A 26,105-nucleotide genomic window follows, 5' to 3' on the forward strand; every position below is an offset into this window, starting at 1 on the left:
GCTTTAAGGAAGAAAACGATTTTCACTTTGACTTGGTGACTGAAATGGGCACAGATTCTCCCCATCTTTGATGAAAGGAGAGCACAAACGGGAGATGCACAGTGTGACAGGGATCTTCCTTATCAGCTGGACAGGAAGCATCCGTGAGACACACTTCCGGGCTTGCATTTCCTGAGGTAGGTAGGTAGGAGAGGGAAGACACACCCTAAACATGGCCCATAGGATGATGACCAAGATTGAACAGAAGGGGAAAAAAGAGACCCCAGATGAACACCAGCACCCCTTTGCTCGGCTTCCTCATCTGTGCAGATGTGAACAAGCAGCCTTGCACTCCTTGTGGAGGCCCTGGTTCCTGCCCAAACACCTAGAGAAATGAGTGCCTGTCTATTCTACACTCCATGTAGTGGTTACTGTAGTAAGGGTACTAAATGACCACTACCAGCCACTAAGGTCAATGGCTTGTGACGTCACCACATAACAATTAGAATAATAATTTGAAATCACAGCAGTGGAAGCATTTACTGAGCACTTGAAGGGAAAATTTATACCAGGGCTAAAGCATGAGCATTACCTCAACTCTAACAACATCATTATCCGCAAGTGTCCTCTCCCGTCACCATGGCAATAACATTATTTTTTTATCTTTGGTATTACAATAATCATATTAACACACTGGCTCAGAGAACATACTAACTCTGAAGACAAGAAACATAGGCTGCATCTAATTGAACTGAGAAACAGGTTGAATTTCAAGTTGAAGAACTTGTGATAAGAGCCTAATACTTTGTTTCTGCTCTGGATTTTTGACCATCATTAAAATGTCCCTACACTGGGCAGAAGCACTGGCTCAGCAGTTAAGAGCACTTGATGCATGTCTAGAGGACCCTTCAGCTCCCAGCACCCACACTGCGGGGCTCACAGTCACTTGTAAGTACAGCCTGGGGGAGCTCAAGCCCTCTTCTGGCCTCAGTGAGTACCTGCACACATGTGGCACACATACACACAAATCTTAAAATGCCACTGATCATTTTACTTGTTTTTTTTTTTTTTTATAGTTTTAAGACTGATAATGTTAGATTAGTTTGTTGGAGTCTTGAACAAGGACAAAATATCAATTTTAGAATTCCAAAGAATAGGAATTCTGTATGAATTTTAGAGTTAGCACATTAATTTCTACAAGCAATCCTGCTGGATTTGTCATAAAGATTAAACTGAATTATAATCTGTAGATGAAATTTTGGACTACCGTCATCTTCACATTTGTAAGGATTCTGTCCTTAATTACCTCATCAGCCTGCAACAGAGGCCCAGCCTAAAAAGTGGCTGGGCCCTCTGTGGCCCTTTCTTTTCTCTTTCTGTTCTCTTCCCTCCACACCAGCCATGAGCAACACTGATTTAACCAACATTTGGTGCCATTCAGACACAGATACACCAACCAGGACCTGCAGACTGCTGCTGCTTGTGGCCTCCCCCCTCCCATACAGCTACCGCCATGATTCTTCACAGTGAGTCTGCCATTCTCACGGCTGTAGTCTGAGCTATATTCTTTGCAATGGACACCCCGGGGGTTGTCCTCAGGCTGTACTGGCAACGGCAGGCACATTCTGCCCTGAAAACATATGTATGAGTAACATTATACAAATTATATTTAGGAATACACACACACACACACACACACACACACACACACACACACACGTACTAACAATTAATGAAAGAAGAGTGCTGTGGGATGTTATATATGTCAAATGTGTTGCTCTGATTGGTTAATAAATAAAACACTGATTGGCCAATAGCCAGGCAGGAAGTATAGGCAGGACAAGCAGAGAAGAGAATTCTGGGAAGTGGAAGGCTGAGGCGGAGAGACACTGCCAGCCTCTGCCATGACAAGGAAGATGTCAGGTAAGCCATGAGCCACGTGGCAAAATATAGATTAATAGAAATGAGTTAATTTAAGATAGAAGAAGTAGATAACAAGAAGTCTGCCACGGCCATACAGTTTGGAAGCAATATAAGTCTCTGTGTGTTTACTTGGTTGGGTCTGAGTGGCTGTGGGACTGCCCAGGGTAACAGAGCATATCTTCATGCACATGAGTTCCTCCTTCTCTTGCTAGTCCTAATACGCCCATCTTTACTGAGGTCACATCTTGGCCTCGGAGCATCTGTTGATAAGGCCTATGTATGAACACATCTTTTCTCTGGTGTCACCTCTTGTCAGGGCTATTTTGGAGGTGCTTTGGCCACTTCCCTGTCTGGAGCTCACTCCTCCTCAAGCCAATCCAGAAGTAGCGGTCTCCCAATCAAGAATTCTCAGCACACCGGTCCCCTGCCAACACACCAACCACTCCCCACTAGCATCAGAACAAATTCATTTCAGGCTCTCCAGGAATAGAGGGCCTTTCCAATGCCTCCCCTCTGCGCATGCGTCACCTCAGCTCGGCGGAACTGGTGCCCACACCATGTGCTTGTACCCTTGCTTAGTCGGCTGTCTCTAACCCCGTTTCTGTCTTCCAAATTCTACCCACAATTCCCAAGCCAAGTTCCAACACTACACTTTCCTGAGGCCCTTCTTTAACCCACACCTGGCCTCAGATAGATCTCTGTCCTGGTTCCTGCACTGTTTGGAAAACAAGTACCCTGTGTGCAGAGTCTGTATTAGGTTGACCTTTGTATGTCACGTGACAGACTGTAATGTCTTGCACAGATTTATTAAGGATGTAGCGAATAGATGGGTGGCCCCCTGCTGGTGTCCTTCTTTGTGAGAAACGCTGTATCAAAAGGTAGATTCCATACAGACATGGTTCGTTGATTTTCTACCCACATTACAGCCTTTTAAAGGTTTTAGCATTAGTTCTTTAAGGGATTTTGTACAATGAGGTGAGTTTTGACCATATCCATCCCTCCTCCAACTCCTCCCAGAGCCACACAGCCCTTTCCTCACCTCCCAACTCATCTCTTTTTTATTTTACCCATTAGATTCAAATTGTGTTGACCATGTGTTCATGGACGTGAGGCCTTCAGCTGGAGCCAGGTAGACCAAGAGTGGCAACACTCTTAAAGCAAAAGGATACTCTGTCTCCCAGAAGCTATCACTCACCAATAGCTCCCCAGCTAGTAGGTGGCACTTCATGTCCACCTCCTCTTATATCCCAACTATCAAGTAGAAAATGAACATACTAAAATGGACAGAGGGTACCGGATGAGGTGGGCTCTCACCTGCGTGATCTACCTCCCAGTGGGCATGAGTGTTTAGGTGAGGTTGACACCCATAGCAGGACTGCTTTGTTCCTGTAGAAGCTTGATACACTCAGCTTTCAAACTGCTGGTCTGACACAATTGTACCTTTCATATTTCTGGTCTAACAATGTTCTTCCAAGGAAACGAAGTTACTCACAGAAAATTCATTTAATTTCATGTGGCTGAACAGGGAAGGCAACATCCGAAGGAATCATGTTATGATCGTATCACTGACACCGAGAAGTTATTTCCACAAAGCAAGCTCCCACTGGGCCCTGCACGCAAGGAGCCCACACCAGGATCTGTGGCCGTAAATATGGTTAAGAGATGTGAGATTCCCCCACTGTGAAGGAAAAGGCATAGAATATATAGCCACTATTCACTAGTGCAGAAAAGCTGTTGATACTGGCTGTTAGAAAAATAAAACAACACTTTTCCTGAATTGGTTTGTGGTACCCTTTGTCCATGGTGTTACTGTATGCTGGTAAATAAGGAACGCATTCCCACCCAGCACTGCTAGCTCCCCAAGCCCTTACCCTGGCAACTGTTTAACATCAAAATATCATTTACATCCTTACCATAGCTACTGAGGATGTTGGCTGGGAAACCTAAACATGATAGGACTAACAGGGTTTACTGTGAATATCAAAGTCCCACTCAAAGAGAGTCACAGCCTGCATCCTCAGCTCACAAGCCGACGCTAGATCTGCAGTGCACAGTCCTGCACCTTCACAATATCCTCCAGGCCTTGTGCATGGTCATGTTTTAGAAACACTAGTCCAGGAGATGGAATCTTGACATTCACCTTTGAATAAGGATAACACTATGAGATGCAGCAAGACACACGTGCAGCTTCCTAGCTCTAGCCTAGGACCAATTCCAAAGCTCTACCATTGGCTGTGACTCCCAAAGTGAGATAAGGACATCAATGAGGCTAAAACAAACTCTACTCTCCCGTGGCCAACACAGTTAGTAGTAGAGCCACTCAGTTAAATCTGAATTTCAAGTGATATATTATTTTTAGGATAACTGTGTCCCAAATATCACATATGACATTATTATGAAAAAAAAAATCAGTCCATTATTTCTGTCCTTCCAATTTGACTGAGTGTTTGAACTCTAACCACCCCTTATCCTAGAATATCTGGAGAGGGGTAGTGAGTGGCAGGCAGAATACAGTGGGCTGATTTATACAGCTTAAGGCTAGTCCTAAGAGCTCACACTAGCCTGTATACTAACTAGTCATGGACAGGATGTGACAAAATATAGTCCGTTTTCCCTCTGAATCCTGGGAATAGCAGAACAGGAATGGCAAATAGGCTCTAAGGGCAAGAGTCTCCCTCACAAGGGCTCTTCAGGAGGGGAGCCCAGAGGACAATGAACAGCCATAGCCGGAAACCATATCCCAGTGAATAGGGAAGTTAAAATGTCAAAGCCATACATCTACTTTGTATCAACTCCAAACTCTTAAATCATTTGTTCTGACCATAGACAAGAAATTTAAGCTGCTGATGACTTGAGGCTTTTAGCGGGCACACAGCCACGAGTCTTATTTGAGATTAGAGAAAAGGATTTACAGTAATGGACCAAAAGCCAAATTGCCAGTGTCCTTAGTCCACTTGGCTACATGTCTAGACTTGATTCTTTTGGGCCTCTCATATGTCGTGAGGCCCTGGTTGGAGAGCTGAGCCAGTGATCATGAGCTGTTTGCACTTAGCAACAAACCCAGTCATTTAGCTTCTTACTCCAGCGCAGGGCATCAGGGGACAGATTAGTGGTAACAGCGGGAAAGGGCCACAGAGGGAAAGTGTATCACAGAGCTGTGCTGATGAGTCAGGGCGTGGTCTTTATTTGTGGGTTGATTTTGGATTGTGTTGACATTTCTGGGCACAAAAACTGACCATGTTAATTATCTCTGGGAAGCAATTCCTACCTCTCCCACCAAGCTCTGCTGTGCCCTAAAAGTTTTCTGTTTGTTTATGGTTATTCATTTGGTTTTGCTTTTTGAGACATTTAGAAATTCATAAATCACCACTGATTTCCATAAAGCCTTAGTTCTAGCATAAAGAGCATTGGCTCTGACAAAAAGTGAGCTTCTTTTATTTTAAAAAAAAACAACCCTCATTTAGCAAAAACTTCCATCTGCACATGACACTTTATGATTACTTGTCTGATTCCAAGTCAACTAATAATTAACTTCAGAATGTTTGAGGTCATATGTTGGTCCCCCTCTGGCTCTTAAGAAGCATATTTCATCCTACCCAAGTCCTTCCCAATACTCAAATGCTGCCCAGAGAGATGAACTAGAAGTCACCAGTCTAGCATACTCATGAGAGGTCAGAAGGACAAAACCAGGGCCCCAAATTATCCTGAAGTTGCGTAGGGGACACTGCAAGAAGAGACGTCACTAAGAGTTGAGCCCATCCTGACCCTGAATTCCAGGAAGCTTCTGGCAGCAGGCAGAGAAAGCAGCTCTCCCTCCATCCTCATCTGTGCAGGGCTGCTCATCAATTCCAGCATCCCCTTGAACGCAGGAAAGGGATGACTCTAGGAAAGACCCCCCCCTCTTGTGTGTGTGTGTGTGTGTGTGTGTGTGTGTGTGATTGCATGTGTTTTCTGTTTGTGATGGGTTAAAATTTAAGGAAACTGAAGTGTCTTATTTTATTCATTTTTGTGGAATGGTGCTGGGACACAAATCCAGCTGCTCAGGAATGCTAAACGTGGGCTCTTGTAGTAAGCTATACTCCTACCCTGTTCTCTTGTTTGTTTGTTTGGTTTGGTTTTTGCTTTTGAGACAGAGTCTATGTAGCCCAGCCTGCCTTTCAACTCAGATTCTCTTGTTTTAGTCTCCCAAGTGCAGAGAGTATGCCTAGCATACTTACCTGAAGGTGGGCCTACTATGAGATGGCATATATTGCAAGTGTTGTACAGTGGAACAGAAGACATTCCAGTGGACCTACTATGAGATGGAGGACATCTCACTTGACCTACTGTGGGATGGAGGAAACTCCAGTGGACATACTATGGGATGGAGGACATCTCTAGTAATGCTGGACCATCACCACTCTCTTTTCTAGAACCTTTGCATCAACTGTACATCAATAGATGTCTCAAGAATGTGGCATGAAGCTTCTGTCTACTTTCTGTGCTATGACAGTGAGTCAGACCTTCTGGACAGACAGATGGATGCTTTGCTGGCTACTTAGACCTTTTGGATGGATGAGTGCTTTGCAAGGTACTTTGGTCCAGCTCTTCTCTCATCAGGAACAGTTGAAATGTCTCCTTATAAGGATGCAAAGGACTGGAGGACATGAGACCCAGGACTGTAATGATGATAGATTGTTTAATCTTATTTTCCTGTTTGGCAGTAATGAATCCAAATAAGATTTTGCTAGTATAGGTGTACAGGCTGTACTTGATGAACTAATAATTTTAAAATTCAATTAAGACTGAGGTGACAGCCAGGAGGCCAAACAGAGCCAGAGGGCACATTCACAGCACAGGTCCAAGCTCCATCAAAGACATGGAAGTAGACATGCAGGACAAAGAGACCATCCCCTAGGGGACACAGCTCTGGATCCCCAAATACAGTGAACACTGTTAGGGTACAAATCAACAATCTTAAATTCCAGAGCACGCCTAAGATGCCAAATAATAAAAAAAAAATCGGAGTAAACTTAAAAGAGGAAAAAAAACCCACATCCTTCTTTATTATTGTCTAACACACTCTAGTCGACACAGCAACAGTGAAATTTTACATGTCCTAACAATGGCTCAAAGCACAGTGCACAGTCCCTGTGCTCTGCTCACAATCTAGCAGCAAAAAATAATTAGGGGAATTAAAAAATGGGAGGAAACCTCAGAAACTCAGAGCTGGTTGTTTTCAGAATATCAGACACGGCAATCTCCACTAAAGTAGTTAAAACCCCCATGTGATATTTATTAATACTAATAGAATAAGGGAACACATGGAGGAATGCTGAGAAGTTAAGGTAGGGGGTTCAAGCCAGAGCTCTTTGGCTGCCTCCAGGGAAACTACCTTTCCTGCATGTGGCAAGCAGGGGGAGTAGGGGAGAGAGAGAAATTTCAGCATCCAAGTGAAAGCTATAGAAACTGGAGTGGTTAAAGGATATGCGTAAGGTCTCCTGGGCATACTTCCTGTTTTATTTCCTACTGTGTCTCCAGAGTCTGACCATTCTTGCTGAATACTAGATGCTCAACACGTTTCTATTGAACGAATATTCTAGTCATCAGTGGAAAATAAAGGAATGCATATTGGATTTCATATAGTTGAGACTAGAGTGTGAAATGAAAAATGAAAAATCCTGCCTCATTTCTATGTTAAATAAACACTAAATTTGCAAAAATATTTACTTAGTCTGGAATTAGTTAGGAATTAAAAATTAAACCTTTTGTTTTTTTTTTGGGGGGGGATGTTTCAAGACAGGGTTTCTCTGTGTAGCTTTGCGCCTTTCCTGGAACTCGCTTTGGAGACCAGGCTGGCCTCGAACTCACAGAGATCCGCCTGCCTCTGCCTCCCGAGTGCTGGGATTAAAGGCATGTGCCACCACCACCCAGCTGGAATTAAACACTTTTAAAAGCAACTAAAGATAAAAACAAGAAGTCAGGTAAAATTCTATTCATACATATAAATATAAATTCTTTGTTGGTCTGGTGTTCTTGGTCAACTTCAATTTTTTGCCATTATATCAATCAACTCTAGTTAATATTGTAGATGTTTTAAAGAAAAATTAATATGTAGTTCAGATAAGGTATTTATCCAGGAAATGCAGGGGACCCTGTAAACTGTGACCCTGGATGTGACCTATTTTCTGAATGAAGTCTTCATCCAATCCAACAATGCTCAGAAACTACACATTTCAACATGCTGAGGAAGCAGGTCCCAATATCCAACCTCAAAAAAGACAGATAGAAAAGAAATCCACAATGCTACATGATCAGTTAAAATGGAAAACAAAATAGCTACAAAAACTAGCATCGTTGATGGTATGATGACAAACACATTTCTGATGGGCGAATTCTAGAGCTCTGGATATCCTTAGTTTGGCTTGGAGCACAGACTTAGCATGAGAATTCTTAGCCACAGGGCTCAGAGACTTGGGTAAGAATGCCTTCTGCATGTTTCCCTCAGTAGAAATACAGATTGTCCTGAAATCAGCTATGGTGAATCCTTACATCAGGCTACCTCTACTGAAGCAGACTTTGGAAGAGAACAGTCATCATTTATATTTGTGACTCCATCTTTTGAATGTTACCTCTACTAATGTGTACCTGTTAAAGAAAACAGAGTCCTACTTTAGATACACCAAGCCTCCAAAGAGGTCTCAAAGTGATAGAGCTCCCAGAGATGGCCACTCATACACCCAATGAAAATTTTTGAGATCCTCATGTAAATAAATGCTGATCAGGGTGAGGAGGCTTCTGTAGGGAGCAGCACACATGAATCTAGTCTTGTTCCAAGGCCTTGCATTCCTCCTCTTTTCAATAGTTGCCACTCTACCTCCTTAAGATGGCTTTGCGCCAAGGGCTGGTTTTACAGGTTAACTCTACAAGGCAACCAACTTTCTCATTTGCAACTTTTGCTATAATGCCTATAAATATACAAAATAAGATTTAGAAAATGGAGAAAATGTTGAAATGTAATATGTGATGACAGTGTGATAGTTCACAAACAAAAGATCAATTTATAGATTACTGCTTGAGATACCAAGGTGGTATCACTTCATTAAGAACGGAGAGTCTTGCATTCTTCAAAAGGTTAACCCAACCAAGAGGTTTTTAAGTGAAAATTTTAGGGAACTGTAAGGGACAGTGGGATTGAGAATGTGGGAGTGAGAATGTATGTGCTCTCCATACATTCTAAGCTGGTATTCAGCACAGGCCACAGAAACACAGAAGTCAACAGAACCTTCCATGTTCCTAACTCTTACAAACAATATATCACCGTAGTTGATTGTATAGATCAAATGTTAGAAATGTCTGCTGGTTTGAACAAAAGAGGATGATTTTAAAAGAACCACAGTGAAGTACAAAAGCGCCCTGTACCTCTGGCTTTGTCTATTTCAGAGCATGCATCTCCCCAATTCTTGTTAAGTGATCCACTCCTCACTAGTCGTATTCACCCTCCTACTTAGCCCTGCTCCCTGTCTGATGCAGCCCACCCTTTCAGAACCCCCTCTACCCCTCTGGTCCTGGCCTCTCTCCCATGTCACAGAACAACACCCTCACAGTGACTTCACAGCCTCCTGGGTTGTTCAGCCTCCTCTGTTCAGTCTCCGTCACCTCCACCCATCATCTCTCACCTCCCACTTCAAATATTTTCATTTCTCTTCCAATTCCAACCTGTCTTTTACACAATTAATTAACTTAGCTTTTCATGTGTTTTGTACAAGCTGTTGCATTGACTTCCCAAGTGACCTTCACACTTGCAGAAATGACTGTCCTGGTCAACATTATAGCATTTGTGATGATGTATCTGGTACTTTGTTAACAATTATGTATAGATTTTTCTCATTTAATGCTCCTAGTCAAATCTAGCATTCTTACTCTTGACATAAAGATATAGATACTGAAGAACGGAATTGTTTAGCTTACTTGTGAATTGTTATACATCAATAAAGCAGATTTTTCCATGTCCATCTGACTTTTTATGTCTCCCCTCTAATTCACTACTCACGCTGCTGCCAGAGAGGCATCCCAAAACACGGATCTGATAGTGCTGTTCTTGCTTCAGTATAAAATCCCACTTCCTCAGCATCAATGTTTTTCACAATACACCTACAGCTTGACCTCGGTCAGTTCCCAAACTGCCACCATATCACAGTCAAACCCAGCTCCCAGTGAACGCCGCACCAAGTGCACACCCTTTGACAGCTGCACTGTTTTCCCAGAGTTCCACTCTCCGTAACTGTCCAGTGAGCTCTTCATTGTCCTCCAAATACCTGCTTAAATGTTACATCCTGGATGAGTTTTCCTAAGTCCTCAAACCAAGGGATTCTGTGCCCTGGGAGACCGCAGCAGTGTGCTCACTGTCATAGAGGATGGCACTGCACTATAATCCATCTCATTATAAGTTACACCGTGGAAAGACTTCCCAAATGGCAAAGACCAGAAAATGCTCCTCAAATACTTCCTCAAATACTTGACACGCACCTCACTCACAGCTGTTACTCAGTTAATGTCTGTTGAATTAAATGTCCTTGCCACTCCCAGTTTTTAAAAATTACTTTTTATTTATTTATTTATTTATTTATTTATTTATTTATTTATTTATTTATTTATTTAGTTTGGAGAGATGGGTCAGTGGTTGAGAGCACTGTCTGCTTTTATAAAGGACCCAAAGTTCGGTTCCTAGCACCCATGTAGGGTGTCTCAGCTCACATGCACCCCCCACCCATATACACACATCCCCCTCCCATACACACATAATACACATTTAATCTTAATTTTTTTCTTTATGTTTGACAGTCTCATACATATACAATATACAATGGTTCTATTAGTCCCCAGTGCCTCCATTTATTTCCCTTTCTTTCCCTGTGAACCTGTCTTTTTTTTCTTCCCAATTAGCTTCCTTCTGGTTTCTCCCTGCTCTAGCAACCATTAACAGCCAACAGTGCCTCAAGAGGAGGTGTGGCCTCATGGGCACCTCCTCTATCTGTGAGGGAAGCTTGGAGGGCTGACCTGTGCAGGTATCCATAGCTGCTGCGTGTTCATGATCGCAAGTGGCATGCCACATCTGAATGGTGGCATCCTACGGCATCCTTCCCCATCTTCCATTTCTTAAATTCTTTCCTCTCCCTCTTTTCTGATGTTGGCTGATCTTTGGGAAGAGGCCGTTTCCATTTTCCTTAACTCCATTTACTTCATTTTTACCCAGTATCCTGGTTCTTTCCCAATTATGCTTTTTCAAACTCATGTCCTCAAAATGATGAATACATGTGAGAATTAGAAATTATAGTTACAGTTTGCCTTGGAAAGGACAAAGGAGCACATACAGGATGCTTAATTATTAAATAATCCAATATTATTATCAAGTGTATTTTTCAGTTTCCCAACAATTTTGTTATTAATCACTGCTGACCATGATGGTGTTTTGATTCCTAAATACTTATTTTTGGAACTCCAAACAAGAGAGCAGTTGAACTAACAATGTGAAGTTCTCTGATCCATTAGGAGGGTGTAAGAAGAAGTAAGTCTGAGTTCGAAGCCAGCCCCACTGATGGAATGGGGAAGGGAGAAGGAAGAGCAGCCTGTAGGGTGCTGTTCTGTCCTCGGGGGGGCTGGAGCTGGGGCGAGGCCACCCCTAAAATGGTCACATCTCATTACAGCCTTAGAAACGCAGTGTGCTTGCTCACTAGCCTTAGGATGGGAACTCAGCCAGTCATGGTCCCACGGGACACCTTCAGCAGCTTTTGTGCTGAGCCTCAGCAGAGGGAAAGAAGGATGACTGATGTCTGAGAGGTCCCTGCCCTGTAACCAAAGGCAGAAACTCTAAGATCTGTATTTGTGCCCCTAAACGTCAACTTAAGAAATCTGTAACCTTGTTCTCCATGTTTGTACAAAGCCATTTGCAGCAGCCAACAAACTAATTTCCAGACTCCAAGGCTATTTCTGTCTTTGCTGTAAGACTAAGCATTGTTTTTAGAGAACCACTGTCTCCTGGTGACGGTCACTAGTACTGTCTCCTAGCTCTCCATACTTCATTTACAGCAGAGAAATAACCCAAGGACATTTCAGTCCTCCCTAAAGACCCCAAAGTGAGATGGTAAAGTGGGAATTTCCTTCCTGCTAAAAGCTGCTCTCTGCGTTTCCTAGTTTGACAAACTGCTCTCTTTGAAATGAATCAATGACCTAATCCTCGCGGACCACCTCTGGACTAGCGCCCATGTCTTCCTTACTACTTTGCTCAGGATCCTGCCCCTTAATGAATTTGCCTTGTTTCCCTTTTGGCCACTGACACTTGCTTCCTTGTCCTGGGAATCTGCAGACATGTCCATTTCTCCTTTATAGACTCTAGTTTCTGAGGGTAGGCAAGCCTTCTCCCTCTCTCCCTTGTCTCTGTCTTTCTGTTCTTCTCCTGTATTCCCAATGGTGTCACTCTGCTTGGCATACCATAAATGCTTAATAAATTGACTTTAGCAACGGGGGGTGGGGCGAATTACCTTAAAGGACAACATTTACTCCTTCAAGAAATGGCTCATTAGATAATTAAATATTTACACTCACTTCTTCCAGTCTAATTAACAATGTTATCTGTGCATTCAGACAAATGTACACACAGTACACCCTAGTTACCCTGAGCCAATCTTTGGGCAAACACAAAAAGAGGATCAACCCCACAAATAATTAAAACATAAACTGGGTCATATTTTGTTTCTGGTTTTCCTTGAGAAAACTGACATGATGCTTAGCAGCAAATGAAAATTTATTTTGCAAATCCATATTCACAAAATGCCACCAAGCATAGGTCATGCATCTTTCTTTTCTGATTTTGATCCCATTGCTATGACTTAGTGTGGTAATTATATTACAAAGCCATTATCCGATGAAATGAAAATGGCAAAACAATTTAAATGATTGTCTAAAGAGACTCTGTTAGAATGCAATTATGAGTGAAATTACAATGGCAAAATAATTGAAATGCAAGTCTAGAAGGCAGAGTCATGAAACCATAAAAAAAAAAAAAACACTTCTGTTAGGGACTCACACCCTTGAGTGAAACCGAGTCCTCCTGAGGACACAGTTTTGACTCACTAAAGCAGGCAGCCTTGATAGACAGATGAAACAGTCCAGGTGCCTCTTCTTCTACAGTTTTATCTATACTTGTCCATGCCACCTGCAGACGTATCTGTGATAGACTGATAAGGGAACCCTACCCAACGCTGGGCTTCCATTCTGCACCATGAAGATAAAGGAAAAAGGGCAAGTCTGGCCTGGGCTTTCCTGTAATGTCTCCAATATAAAAGCTAATGTCATTGCTTGAGAAGGGCTTCCTTCCAAATTTAAGCCTGCAATGAGGAAGTACCCATGTGGATACAATCCTTAGGCAATACAATCCTTAGGATCTGACTTGAAACATTCTACTGATACATCCATTCCTTTGGCAAAACTTTGAAAATTCCTGGACAAGCAGGCTTGTACTGATACACTTGCCTACCAAAGGAAAAGGAAATCAGCAAAGCAAAACACAGTGTCAGATATGAGAAATCTGCTGAAAAAAATCAATTTGATGACTAGCTGAGCTTTCTCTCCCTGAAGTATGGTGAGGTCTGCATTTTAATGGTTGAACACACACGTGAGTCTATCAGCAAAAACATGCAGGTTATTTCCAGCTCACACCTGTGACCCTTCACAATCTGCTTTCATGAATCGAGTTTTCTTCATTTACATAGGAGGAAATAAATACAAACGCAGAGAGAGGAGCTAATTTAGAAAATAAAATGCTTTAAAGGAATCAAACAATGTCCCAATGTCTATCTTTCTCGCCTTTGTGATTTTCTCTTGTGGTGTCAGAGAGAAAGCTGAGAAGTGACATCTAGCCACGTACAATTTTTTTTTGCATCAACGATTATGACATTATTTAATAAACTAACTATTTTTCAAAACAAAAAATGCTATGTTCTAGGTTTCTCAAGCTTGGTTTATAGAATTCTCCCAGAAACATAGACAGTAGTATTGTGATTTCTTTTATAGACTCTGAATTGTGTAAAGATTTCCATCCACACAAACATGTTCTTTGAGGTGGCATTTCTTTTTTCTTTCTTTCTTTTTTTTTTTTAAAAAGATTTATTTATTTTGTGTATATACAAGTGCTTTATCTGCATGGATGGCTTTACGCCAGAAGAGGGCACCAGATCCCACTACAGATGGTTGTGAGCCACCATGTGGTTGCTGGGGATTGAACTCAGGACCCCTGGAAGAGCAGCCAGTGCTCTTAACTGCTGAGCCCTGAAGTAGAACTTCTAAGAGGAGTTTGACAATCCTTTGACTTAGTGTATCAAGTATCAAGCAATGTATAAAACACACAAGCTTACCTCAAGAATATTAATCACAGCTCCATGAGAATAAGAACCTTGACACAGGGTGAACTGAATACAAAAACTGAATCTGTTGTTTAGACACCTTACACAAGTCATATCTCAACACATAGAACTGAATTATTACTAAAATTTGAAGCCGATTTTAAAATCATATTAGAGAATGAAGTTTGTCCAGCTTAGGTATGAAGGTACAAACCCTGAAAACAAATTTAAAATCTCCTACAGAAAATTCTATGTATAAAGCTAATTGGAAAAAAAAAGAGCAATCATTCTCATAGATCGAAAAAGCATCAGTGTTCTAAAAATAAGTGACGGTATTAGATGTAATATCTGGAATCAACATTCATGAGTTTATTTAACCTCTATTTAGAAGAGCACTAAGTGAGTTTTTTAAATAAAGATACTGGGGATCAAAACCAGGGCTCTGCACATGCTTGGCAAGTGCTCTACCACTGAGCTATATCCCCAGCTCTACCTTAGAAGTCAAATAAGGAGACATCACTCACTGGGTGGCAGTGGTGCATGCCTTTAATCACAGCACTCAGGAAGCAGAGCCAGGCAGATCTCTGTGAGTTCGAGGCCAGCCTTGTCTACAGAGCGAGATCCAGGACAGGCACCAAAACTACACAGAGAAACCCTGTCTCAAGAGAGAGAGAGAGAGAGAGAGAGAGAGAGAGAGAGAGATCAATGCAAGTTTATACTGCCAAGTACCCATGAGAAATATATTAGTGTGTTGGCTAATGAAAGGCTATATTCATAATAGTAACCTACAAGATTGTATTGCTAGTGATGTCAGAGCTATGTGTATGTGTAGATTTTGTATAACATTTGCATATCAATTAATGATGCACTTTGCATTAAATGGCACATGACTTTCCTAGAGTAGGTTGAAATACTTTTCTCTAACTTACTTTAATATACACACAGATAAGTTGTATTGATGAATATAGAAAACATGAAGAAATTATCACAAAATTTACAGAATTACAAAAAAATCTACAGAACCCAGGTAAGATTCTATACAGGTGCTCACTACACACAATTTCTCTAATTTTTTTTTTGCATTTATAAGATTTTTCATTAAAAATTGCTGGGAAAATGCAATGCTCTAGATGAGAGTTGTTTATTCTGTGTTCCATAAAGAAAGCGTTTTCAGAACTGTCTCACTGACATAAAGCACTCACCTAGCCATCCAGATCCTGAATTCGGTATGCAGAGGTCAGTCTCTGCACTGGGCAACACGAAGCCAACCACAAACACCTCCACACCATCTGCCATGAGCGCCATGCCCAGGACGAAGAAAAGGGCCCACTGGAAACGACCATGGCCACACTCCTGGATTATCAGCTCATACTGCTGGGCCAGCTCTTCTTCATCAGCCCTCCTCTCTGATTCCAGCTCTCTGCGGTCCTTGTACTCATCTCCTTTGGGCTGTCCCACAGACACTATGCTGTCCTTCCCTTGGTTCATGCTGGGGATGCCCTGGTACTCCCCTTCGTAGATCTCATCCTCTTCATCATGACCCTCAGTGGCCTCACTGGAGCCTTCATCATCATTGGCCTCTCCACTGTAGGTTTCTCCAGGTGGGTAGTAGTCATCATCATCATCTTCATCCTGGAACCGACTGTAGGACCGTTGGGTGTATTCGTCCTGGGCCCGGTCCACGGCCTGGTTCACCTTCTTCACTGTTTGCTTCTTCACCTCTTTGGCAATGTCCTTGGCACCCTTCATCAGTGAAGTCCTATCCTTGTAGGAGTCTTCCATGTTGTCTCAGCTGACGTCCAAGGCACAGCAGGGAAGTGTCCACGGACGGAGTATTCAGCAGCTCAGCTGGAAGAGCATCCTCCCCCTGTGGTTGAGAATAGAGCTGTACAAGAAGAAGCAGGAGAGAGGCACATTATTCCTTTCCCTATGGTTTCCACCACCAAGCTCTTGGGCCCTTTTCACTACCCGGCATGGTCATAGAAAGACACAGAAAGACACAGAACTCACTTTTCTTGCTTTGATTGCACCCACACGCACAAGCACGCCATGCAACTTCTTTGCTCAAGTGCAACCTGTACCTGGAGTAGCTAGCCAAGATTGTTACTGTAGTTTTTGTTTTAAAGACTCTTGCTCTCAGGGTAACGTTACTCAGGTATTCTGCTGAGAATGAAGCTGACCACCTTACAGCTATTAAAACACAAACATCCTGTCTCCAAAGGCTCCCCCAAGACTCAAAGACCATCAAAGAAGAGAGAGTAGAAAGATTTAAGAGCCAGAGGTGGTGGAGGACTGTAAGGAAACTGTTTCCCAGGGACAACAGGACAGCTACACAAATGAAACCACAGAGGTTGTGACGACATGCATAAGACCTGGGCAAGCTCAGGCTGGAAAAGAGTCTCAGCATGGAGACGGGGTGGGAGAGGAGAGGTGGCCAGCTGAGGAGCTCTTGGTGAGTAACAGCTGCCGGGAGAAGCAGAGTCAGTTTTTGTTAAGACGATGAACTCCAGTGGGACCGCCATGCTCTACAACAGCCCTACACTTGAGTGTTTGGGCAGCACAAGTGCACTCAGACTGGATGAAGAATTGAAGGAAGGGGAATGATTATTATCAAAACACATGGTAAGAAATTCACCAAGAATTAAAAAATATTTTTAAAAAAGATGTAAAGATGTATCTTGACTCACAAGACTCACAGGACATCCATCTACACACAGTGATGTCACGGCCGAGTGAGGACTAGAACCCGTGGTCTCTCTTTCCTTGCACTGAACAGCTCCTTGTTCTATTCTCAGACTGTCATTCTACCTGTCAAACTGCACTGTCCCCACCCCATGTACGCTGTTGAAAAAAGTCTCCCAAGGCACTCCCCATGGACACAATACCTCCCTTTCCACAGCAGCTGCATCTGTGGGAAATTGGCAGGTAATCAAGTGAGTTTATGTGACAATCATGGAATTAGAACACATATTTTGTTTGTGGAGTTCTTCCCTCTCAGAGCTCACTGCATTCGGACAGGAAGAGGAAAGCCTGGTGTGATGTGCCTTCACACCTCCACCTCCTTTGTGTATAAAACCCTCCATGCTTTATCTCTACTGTCCTCGAGTGTAGACACTGGTGGATGCAGAATTCGATGTCACGTTGGAAGTGATGTTTCTTTCACAGGCAAGTAGGAGGAAGTAGGTCACTACTTCATTGGGGGCACTATTGTACCCGGTTCCTCTCTTTCCTCTTGCTACCTGCTTCCGGCCCCCATGAGGTGAGAAGTTCAGCTCTACCACAGACTTCTGCCATGATGCTCTCTCTGCCTGATTGCCTGATTACAGACTCACAAACAACAGAGTCAGGTGACAACAAATTGCATCTGGAATGCAGCTAAAAGAAATTCTTCCTTTAAAATTCTCTTAGATACTTGTGGTGATGCAATGCTAACTAATACAAAAGCCATGCTTGGATTGAAAGCAGTAGTTCTCAGAGTGAAGTTTCCTAACCAGGTATGGCCAAGGCTCACAGTCATCTTAAAACATCATTTATGTTTTGCAGGAAGTACTCCCTTGTTTCTAAACAAATGACAGAGTACAACACATACTGTGCACCAGGCCCTGCCTGCTTCAAATAAAACCCAAAATTCATTGAAAAACCAATGGGCTAGGGACATGGTTCAACAGTTAATGTATTTTCTGCTTGAGCAAAGGACTGGTGTGAGATCCCTTGAATCCATAGAAATGCTGGGTGGCAGCATTCCTGTAACTCTATTCTCCAATGGCAGAGGACAGAGAATCCCTAGATAATGTTGGCTAGACAGATGAGCCATATTGGTCAGTTCTGGTATTGATTAAGAGACCTTGCTTCAAAGATGAATGTGGAAGACTCATCAAGGAAGAGTTCCAACATTAACCCCAAACTCCTACATGCATGGGTGCACACATGCTTGTGAACACACACACACACACACACACACACACACACACACTCACTCACTCACTACAAATACACAAATGATATGAAAAAGAAAAAAGAAAACCAAAACAAATTTAGTTTGGTTTAGTGCATATTACACTAGGCATGTATAAAGCATTTTATGTACACCCTTATATTTTTCCAAATTATTTCAATCCTATTAAATAAACGTTGTGTCTCTGGTATCCATCTTTCAGCTGAGAACAGTAAAGCAGAAAGGATCACAGGGCTTGTCAGAGCAGATAGGTCTGAGCCCAAGGCTTGTGCCCTCACCTCATCCGCGTCATTCAGTGCTCCCACTGGGGGATGAGTGATTGTTCCAGCCTGATTGCTATTCTTTCCTCTCTGTACTAAAACTGTCTCAAATCCTCTTTTCTAAATTATATTATGTTAATGATATCTTTTTTTTTTAAAAAATCAATGATAGCTTTAAATGGATAGTGATTCGCAAGTGTGGTCTTGTTTGTTCATGGAAATGATCACAACATGGTGGTTGTCTTTCTAGAGATAAAATTATGATGCTAAACAAGGTGCAGTGATCAAGAGGGCAGGAAATTAGGCAAAGCCTAGAAACTTCCACAATCTCCAAAAGACACATGATGATATTCTTTCTTACTCAAATAGGACTCCTTCACCATGAGATAAAGGTGGTAGTTCTTCCATGCTGTTGTGAGGGTTAAATGACTTTCACTTCACACTGTGTTTGGACAGATTTGACATCTATGAAATCAGGATTCCCAGAAGCAGAGCTGCATACTGGGAGCCAGACACATACCTTTTAAGAAAGGGTTGTGTGTGTGTGTGTGTGTGTGTGTGTGTGTGTGTGTGTGTGTGTGTGTAAAAAGTCAGACAGGGCCCTGCTGAGTAGAAGGCCTAAAATGTAAGTGAAGACCTCAGCACAGTCTTTCAGAAGGACTTCAGACAGAAGTCACGTGTCCCACCAGCCCCACAGCAGCTTATAAAATATCACTCAGAGGCTTAATATTAATTACAAACTGTTTGGTCTATGGCTCAGGCTTATTGTTAGCTAGCTATTACTTCTTAAATTAATCCGTTTCTATTAATCTATGTATTGCCATGTGTTTCATGACTTTACCTGTGTTCTATTACACCTTGCACCCCCCCCCCCCAGCAACTCACAGCATCTCCCCTGATTCCACCTTTCTTCCCCATGTATCTTTGCTTGGATTTCCTGCCTGGCTATAACCTGTCTTGCCATAGGCCAGAGCAGCTTCTTTATTAACCAATGGTAGCAACACATATTCACAGCCTACAGAAAGACCATCCCACGGCAGTAATGCCTCGGGGCTGTTCTTCACTCAAGCACAAGGTTCTACCCTTTCACACCTCCACACCTGTCAAGTGTTAGCTAAGGGCACCTAGGGCAACCCTGAAACACACGTGCTTGCAGCTCTCTGCATAGAGTGGAAAGCAGATCCAGCACCTCAGAGGCAGTCCTCTGAAAAAGAGGAGGGTACTGGATGGTAGAAACAAGACACAAAGAAAAGCCAAGAAGCACGATGAAAAAGCCTCAGGCATGTGTGGGTAGTGCATGTCATCATCTTTCTTCTATTGGCAATCCTGGGAATCAAACTTGGGGCCCTGAATGTGCTGGGCAAACACTCTGACACTGAGCAAGAGCCCCCAGTCTTCACATTCTGTGTAAACTCCCCGACCATCGTGCTGAGCCATAGAACCCACAGCTGATCAACACTGTATTTTTTAAAGGTGAGATTTAAAATAAATAACTTTATATCAATGACATCTGATATATCCAGTGATCTGCACATTTTGCACAAATATAGAAAGGGTGACCTCTACATATTGATGAGAGTTATTCTGACAAGAAGTTTGGTGTGTGTATGGTGAGGGTATGTGTGTGTGTGTGTGTGTGTGTGTGTGTGTGTGTGTGTGTGTGTGTGTGTGTGTGTGTGTGTTCTCTGTTTTGGTGGTTAACAAAATAGCATATATCTAGTAATGCCACATAGTATTTTAAAGCTGCTTCACACAAGTTCCCCCCACATACTAACTCATACACACACACACACACACACACACACGCACACGCACGCACACACGCACATGCTCATGCACATGCACACACACACATACACAGACTCACACAATACACACACACTCTCACACAATATAAATTTCTGTTTGTCCACAAAGCCCCCTACCTTCACTCTTGCCCTCATCATCAGGACCATAAACAGCTCTTGGGATGCTCTTCCTCACTAAAACTTGTATGTTTTTCACATGTGCCTTTCCATAGATTTAAAAACACCATGCACTCACTGCATACTGGTACCCATAACAGCAGCCAATCTATTCTCACCACAGTGAATGTCAGGCCGGACTGGGTTATACAGCAAGCCTTTGTCTCATGGCAGAAAAATATCAAATTGGGCAGGCCTACCCCACAGCTCACCCTTTGAAGCTTCATATCAACCACTTTTTAGTGAAACTGTGAGCCTGTGGCAGAAATGAATCTTTGGTACACGGCAGCACCACCTGTAGCCTGGGATTCATCTAGACTTTTTGTAAATGCCTGGTATGCAGGGATTGTGCAGAGGGATTTATTATGAAAAAATTCAGTTCCCTGGGGCAGGAAGAATGGAGGAGTAGGGAACTGTTATTAAAAGCATAAAAAGGTTCAATTTTTACAAAATGATGGGTTATGAAGAAGGACAATGATGATGGTTGGAGAATATTGTGAGTGTACAGTTAAAGATGATTAAATGAAAAATTTTATGTTACATTTATTTTATCACAATAAAAATACCTGAGAAAAGGATTTTAAATATATTTTATTAAATCCTTGAGAATCTTATACTTTGCATTTTGATCATATTCACTCTCTGTTCTTCCCTCCCCCGCAACTCTTCCAAAATTTACCTCCACTTTGTGTTCTTTTTTGAAAAAAAAAAAAGATATTACCTCATAGCGGATGTCCTGGGGAAATAATTTGAAAATTCAGAACCACAGACAGATAGATGATAGAAGATAGAAGACAGACAGACAGACAGACAGACAGATAGATAGATAGATGTGTATTTCTACAACCTAGAGATAGTCATTCTTAACAATCAGCAATTCTGCTTCCAACATTTAGACTGTGAGGGGGCGTGAGCATGGAGCTGGTCAGATCACACTGAACACATGCATTTGAGTATTTGAAACACTGACCAGATCTCCTTAGCATCTATAACTCTCCCACTGTGAAATTTCCTACTTGTTGGGTCAGTGACTATCTCAAGCCACACAAGATTTCATCTTTACGTGTAGTAAGTTTTGGCTGTCAGCATACCTTCTAGAGTAGTAGTTCTCAGAATGTCACCTGGGGCTGGCTCTCCAGGAAATCCCCAAGATTATTCAAGGACACTGTGAGGGTCTATAAAAGCAGAAAGCTGTGGTTTGACTTCATTCTCAAAAGTTCATGAATGGATAGTGGCCATCTGCAAAAGTTGCCTGGTCAGAAGTAACATCGCTGCCCAGATGGCTGATGGGATGTGTCCTCATGAATAAGTAGTGACATCATTGCCCTGATGGCTGATGGGATGTGTCCTCATGATTAAGTAGTGACATCATTGCCCTGATGGCTGATGGGATGTGTTCTCATGGATAAGTGTGACATCATTGCCCTGATGGCTGATGGGATGTGTTCTCATGGATAAGTGTGACATCATTGCCCTGATGGCTGATGGGATGTGTTCTCATGGATAAGTGTGACATCATTGCCCTGATGGCTGATGGGATGTGTTCTCATGGATAAGTGTGACATCATTGCCCTGATGGCTGATGGGATGTGTTCTCATGGATAAGTGTGACATCATTGCCCTGATGGCTGATGGGATGTGTTCTCATGGATAAGTGTGACATCATTGCCCTGATGGCTGATGGGATGTGTCTTTGTGGATTCTTGTGTTCAAAAAAAACATTCTCAGGTTTATTTCCTAATATTTGGTCAATAGATATAATCACACAAATGAAATCTTTATCATTAATAAGTTTTAAAAGTGAAACTAAGTCTGAAAACTAATCCAAAGCACTCTTAAGATTCCTTTCAGGCGAGGACACAGCTCTGTGAAGCTTCCTATGGGTTTTCTGTTTTTCTTACAGGACTTTGTGATTGCCTCTGCTCCAGCCCCAAAGGGGTGACAAACTGCTGAACTAGTTTGCCCATCATTTGCTCTCAGTAGTTCTGGATTCCCAATTGTGCACAGATGCTGGAAGGCCTGGGATTTCCATCTTGGCTGGGTGGCATTTTCTAATCTCTGCCTACAGCTTTCTAGTAGCTGGGTGGACAGAGTGTTCCCAACTCCTAACTTGCCTGCTAACCACACACTAGTCATAACTTGCAACATGGTCTCAGTCTCATGCTATCTTTGTCTTTTTTTTTTTTTCATTTCTATCCTCTGAGGATTTCTTTGCCCTTTGGGGATTATTATTTAAATGGTATTTTGAAATATTACCCAGGGCATGGACTAGGGTATAGGGGTGGGAGGGACTGGCAATGCACTTAATCCATCACCCTGGTCCAGGGGTGGATGCTTTCGTAACCTGCTTTGATAGTGAAATTTTCTCTTGTTTTTAAATGTTATTCTACCACTTTAATTTGCATTGGGCTATAATTCATCTGACCTGTCTCCTGCCATTAGGCTGTTTTTATTATTTTATATTTTTAGTTGTGAGCCTAGCCTTTAACAGCTGAGCCATCTCAGCAGCCCTGTCTTTATTATTTTAATCTTAGCAAAGTGTACTGAGGATTCCTGAGGTCAAAAGGAAAACCTCATTTTGGCAATTTAAAAACTACTGTGTGTCATCCAGGAAGATAAAGAGGGGGCTCTATTATCCTGTATTCTCTCCTATACCAGGAATTGGCTGTTGAGATGAGTGAAAAACATGTTTTTTATCATTTTAAGTTGCATCTGACTGCTGGTAAAATTGAACATCTCTCATGAAAATGTTCATCCTGTGCCATTCTCATTTTGGGTTGACAGTAGTTTTAGTGGTCACCTCCAGAAAGGCATGTCCGTGTTTTAGCCACCAGACTCTATAAATGGTATCTTAGCTGGAAAAAAAATAGGTAATTATGTTAAAATATTGAGATGAAGCCTCCCTGGACTGTGTGGTTATGCTGTAGATCCAGGGACAACTGTCCTTGTGAAAGGACAGAAAAGACACAGAAGGGAAGCAGTAGTGATTATAGCAACAGCCAGAAGTCAAGGGGTCCTAGACCCACCCACCCTGAGAGGTCAAGGGATGGGTCGCTGTCGGAGAAACAGTGGCTCTGCTCACACCTCTGAGCTGGGATTCTGGCCTTTCTAACAGGGAGAAGACAAATGTCAACTCACTTTGTGCGATTAGAAGGCAGACACAAGATATTCCAGTCTCTTGCTTACTGGATTTTAAGAGAAACAGAAACTCCTGTGTGCGCCATACATAGTTTTCTAAGATGGTCTTATCTATGGTGAATTTTATTTTGCCATGAATAGCTACTAAATCATTTTTATATCATCCACTTGATTAGGTTCTTTGTTCATATTTTCTGCTTGTTAGCAAATCTATTAAGGCCCCGTGGAGCTCCTAAGGTATGCATCTCTAGAAGAATTAATTTTAGTTTAATTGTTTAATGTTTAGTTTTGTAACTTATTTGTGAATTGTATGAGGTGAGGGTAGCTACCAAATATTTCAGAAACAGTATTAAAATATCCCCAGACAAGAAAAGAAGTTCTTACATGTGTCAACACCTCTTCAGACTCCTATTCTGTTTCAGAATGCTCATCTACTCTTAGCTTCACTAGCTTGACTTTTTATTATATTTTATACCAATGCATGTTCCCTTCATGACTCATCATTAAAAAGTACATTTTTAATATTTTAATCTGTCTTCCAAATAAACTTTAGAGTTGCTTGGTTATTTGTTTCATAGATATTTCCATTAATATTGCACTAAGTTTACAAATTAATTCCAGAACTAAAAAAGTCTAATAATAGACATCTCATGCAAATGTTATCCAACCCTTCCTTAATGCTACTCAGAGAAGTTTATATAGTTCCTTATTGTGCAAATTATTTAATGAACAAAGTACAAGCATACATACATATATACATACACATGTATATTTAAAACATATTTATATTGATTTGTATATTTGCTTATTGGTTTCTCAGAACCATGACATATAATCTGGCCACAGGCTCTTGTTTCCATCAGGGCATCAGTGGGTCTAGAAGTGTCTTCTGCCTTTCATCAGCATCTGTTGGAGAATCCATTGTGGAACAGATGAGGTGGACTACAAAGACTGAGTCAGACTCATTGGATGGTAATTCAGGAAGGGAAGTCTGAGAACAGTCTTTGCTGAGCTCCTCATCTTAGATCCTCCTGGGCCCTTCTCTGACACCATGTTCTGTGACACTGCTCTGTGGGATGAAGTGGTAAGTGGGCCCAGGGCATCCTCAGTTGATCCTGGAAAGAGTTCAGTACTTCTAGATTCCGTCTCCAAGTCATCTCTAGTCTACTGTAACCCTTTGGCAGACTAGATGCCTCAGGAGAATCCAAATAATCCCCATTATGAAGAACACTCAGCTGGAAGGAAACAAACAAACAAACAAACAAACAAACACATGCAATTCCTATTCCCAAATGCAGAGAGGCATTCCTTCACTTCCATTAATTGACCAATGACATTCTGGCAGATGGTTCCCCAGCATTGAGCGACTGCCTGACTTGAAATGGCCATCTGTGAATGTGCCTCTTCCACTGGGACTCAGGAATCATATGAGGAACTCAATGGGCAAAGCCAGGAGCCAAGTTCCTTCCAGGAAGCCTGGCCTGGAAGACATGTTGCTGGGGGGTGGGGATGGGAGCATCAGACTTGTAGCCATGACTCTTGCTTATTTCTCCAGGGATTAAAAGATCAATCACTCAATGTTTATTAAGAGCCTGTGATATCAGGCATTATGTTAGGAGCTCAAAAGCAAAGACTGAATAAGACACTAAGTCCCTGGTTGTATAGAATTTGCTCCTCTACCATCACACTGAAACAAAGGAAGTTATTTCACGCAGCAGTGAGTCCTAGAAATAAAAATTTAAAAAAAACAAGACAGGATAGGGACTCAGAGCAGTTCCAGGGAGCAATTCATTCTGATGTCTTGTATTAGTGTTTTCAAAACAGGAAAGGAACACTTTGAATCACAACAACCACACATAGCTAATGGCTGCCCAGAGGGATGATGCAGCATTACATGGTGGATGAGGTATTCTAGGACAAGTGGTCCAGGGAGTGATGATTGGAAGATGAAGCTTGAATAAGAGCTGACTCTGGCCAGGATGTAAATCATGCTGTTACCCAGGGGCTCAGACACAGGGAACAGCACACAAGAGCAAGGGCCCATACAAGGTAGAGAAAGTGAGTAGCTAACCAGAGTCGGGGGAGAGAATCCAGGAAAGTGACTAGAGACAGATCATTAGGGGCTCTGAAGGTTGTAGAAAGAACCTTGTATTTGAGCTGAGTTGAGTATAGAGTGGAGAAATGCATTAGTTCATTTTCCATTATAACAAAATAGCATAATCTGTCTACTTAATAAAATGAAGAAATTTGTTTAGCTTGGAGTTGCAGAGGCTGAAAGCCCAAGATCATGCGGCTCCATTTGTTCAAGTTCTAGCAAGGGTCCCTTAGCTGTGTTACAACATGGCAGAGAATCAGGGAGGAAAATGGCCGCAGGAAAATGGAAAAGATTCCAGGGTAAGACAGGAAGCCAGAGGCCAAGGAGGAGCCAGACTTGCTCTTTTTATGAGAACCCACTTTTGTAAGCACAAACTCCCTTCAGGAGACCAACATCAATTCTCTAAGGGTA

At 42.2% G+C, this 26,105-nt stretch overlaps 1 protein-coding gene across 2 annotated transcripts in view; it reads right to left on the bottom strand.

Annotated features, from left to right (window-relative positions):
* Sv2c (synaptic vesicle glycoprotein 2C) overlaps positions 1–26,105 on the bottom strand; it is a 183,415-nt gene that overhangs the window by 118,694 nt on the left and 38,616 nt on the right. For both annotated transcript variants that reach the window (XM_036206940.1, XM_036206941.1), the window contains exon 2: positions 15,485–16,167. In XM_036206940.1, the coding sequence (XP_036062833.1) occupies positions 15,485–16,064 (580 nt within the window). In that variant the 5' untranslated portion in view covers positions 16,065–16,167. The remainder of the gene's footprint in view (positions 1–15,484; positions 16,168–26,105) is intronic.

This window comes from Onychomys torridus, chromosome 15 (assembly GCF_903995425.1).
Source record: "Onychomys torridus chromosome 15, mOncTor1.1, whole genome shotgun sequence".
Classification (NCBI taxonomy): Eukaryota; Metazoa; Chordata; class Mammalia; order Rodentia; family Cricetidae; genus Onychomys; species Onychomys torridus.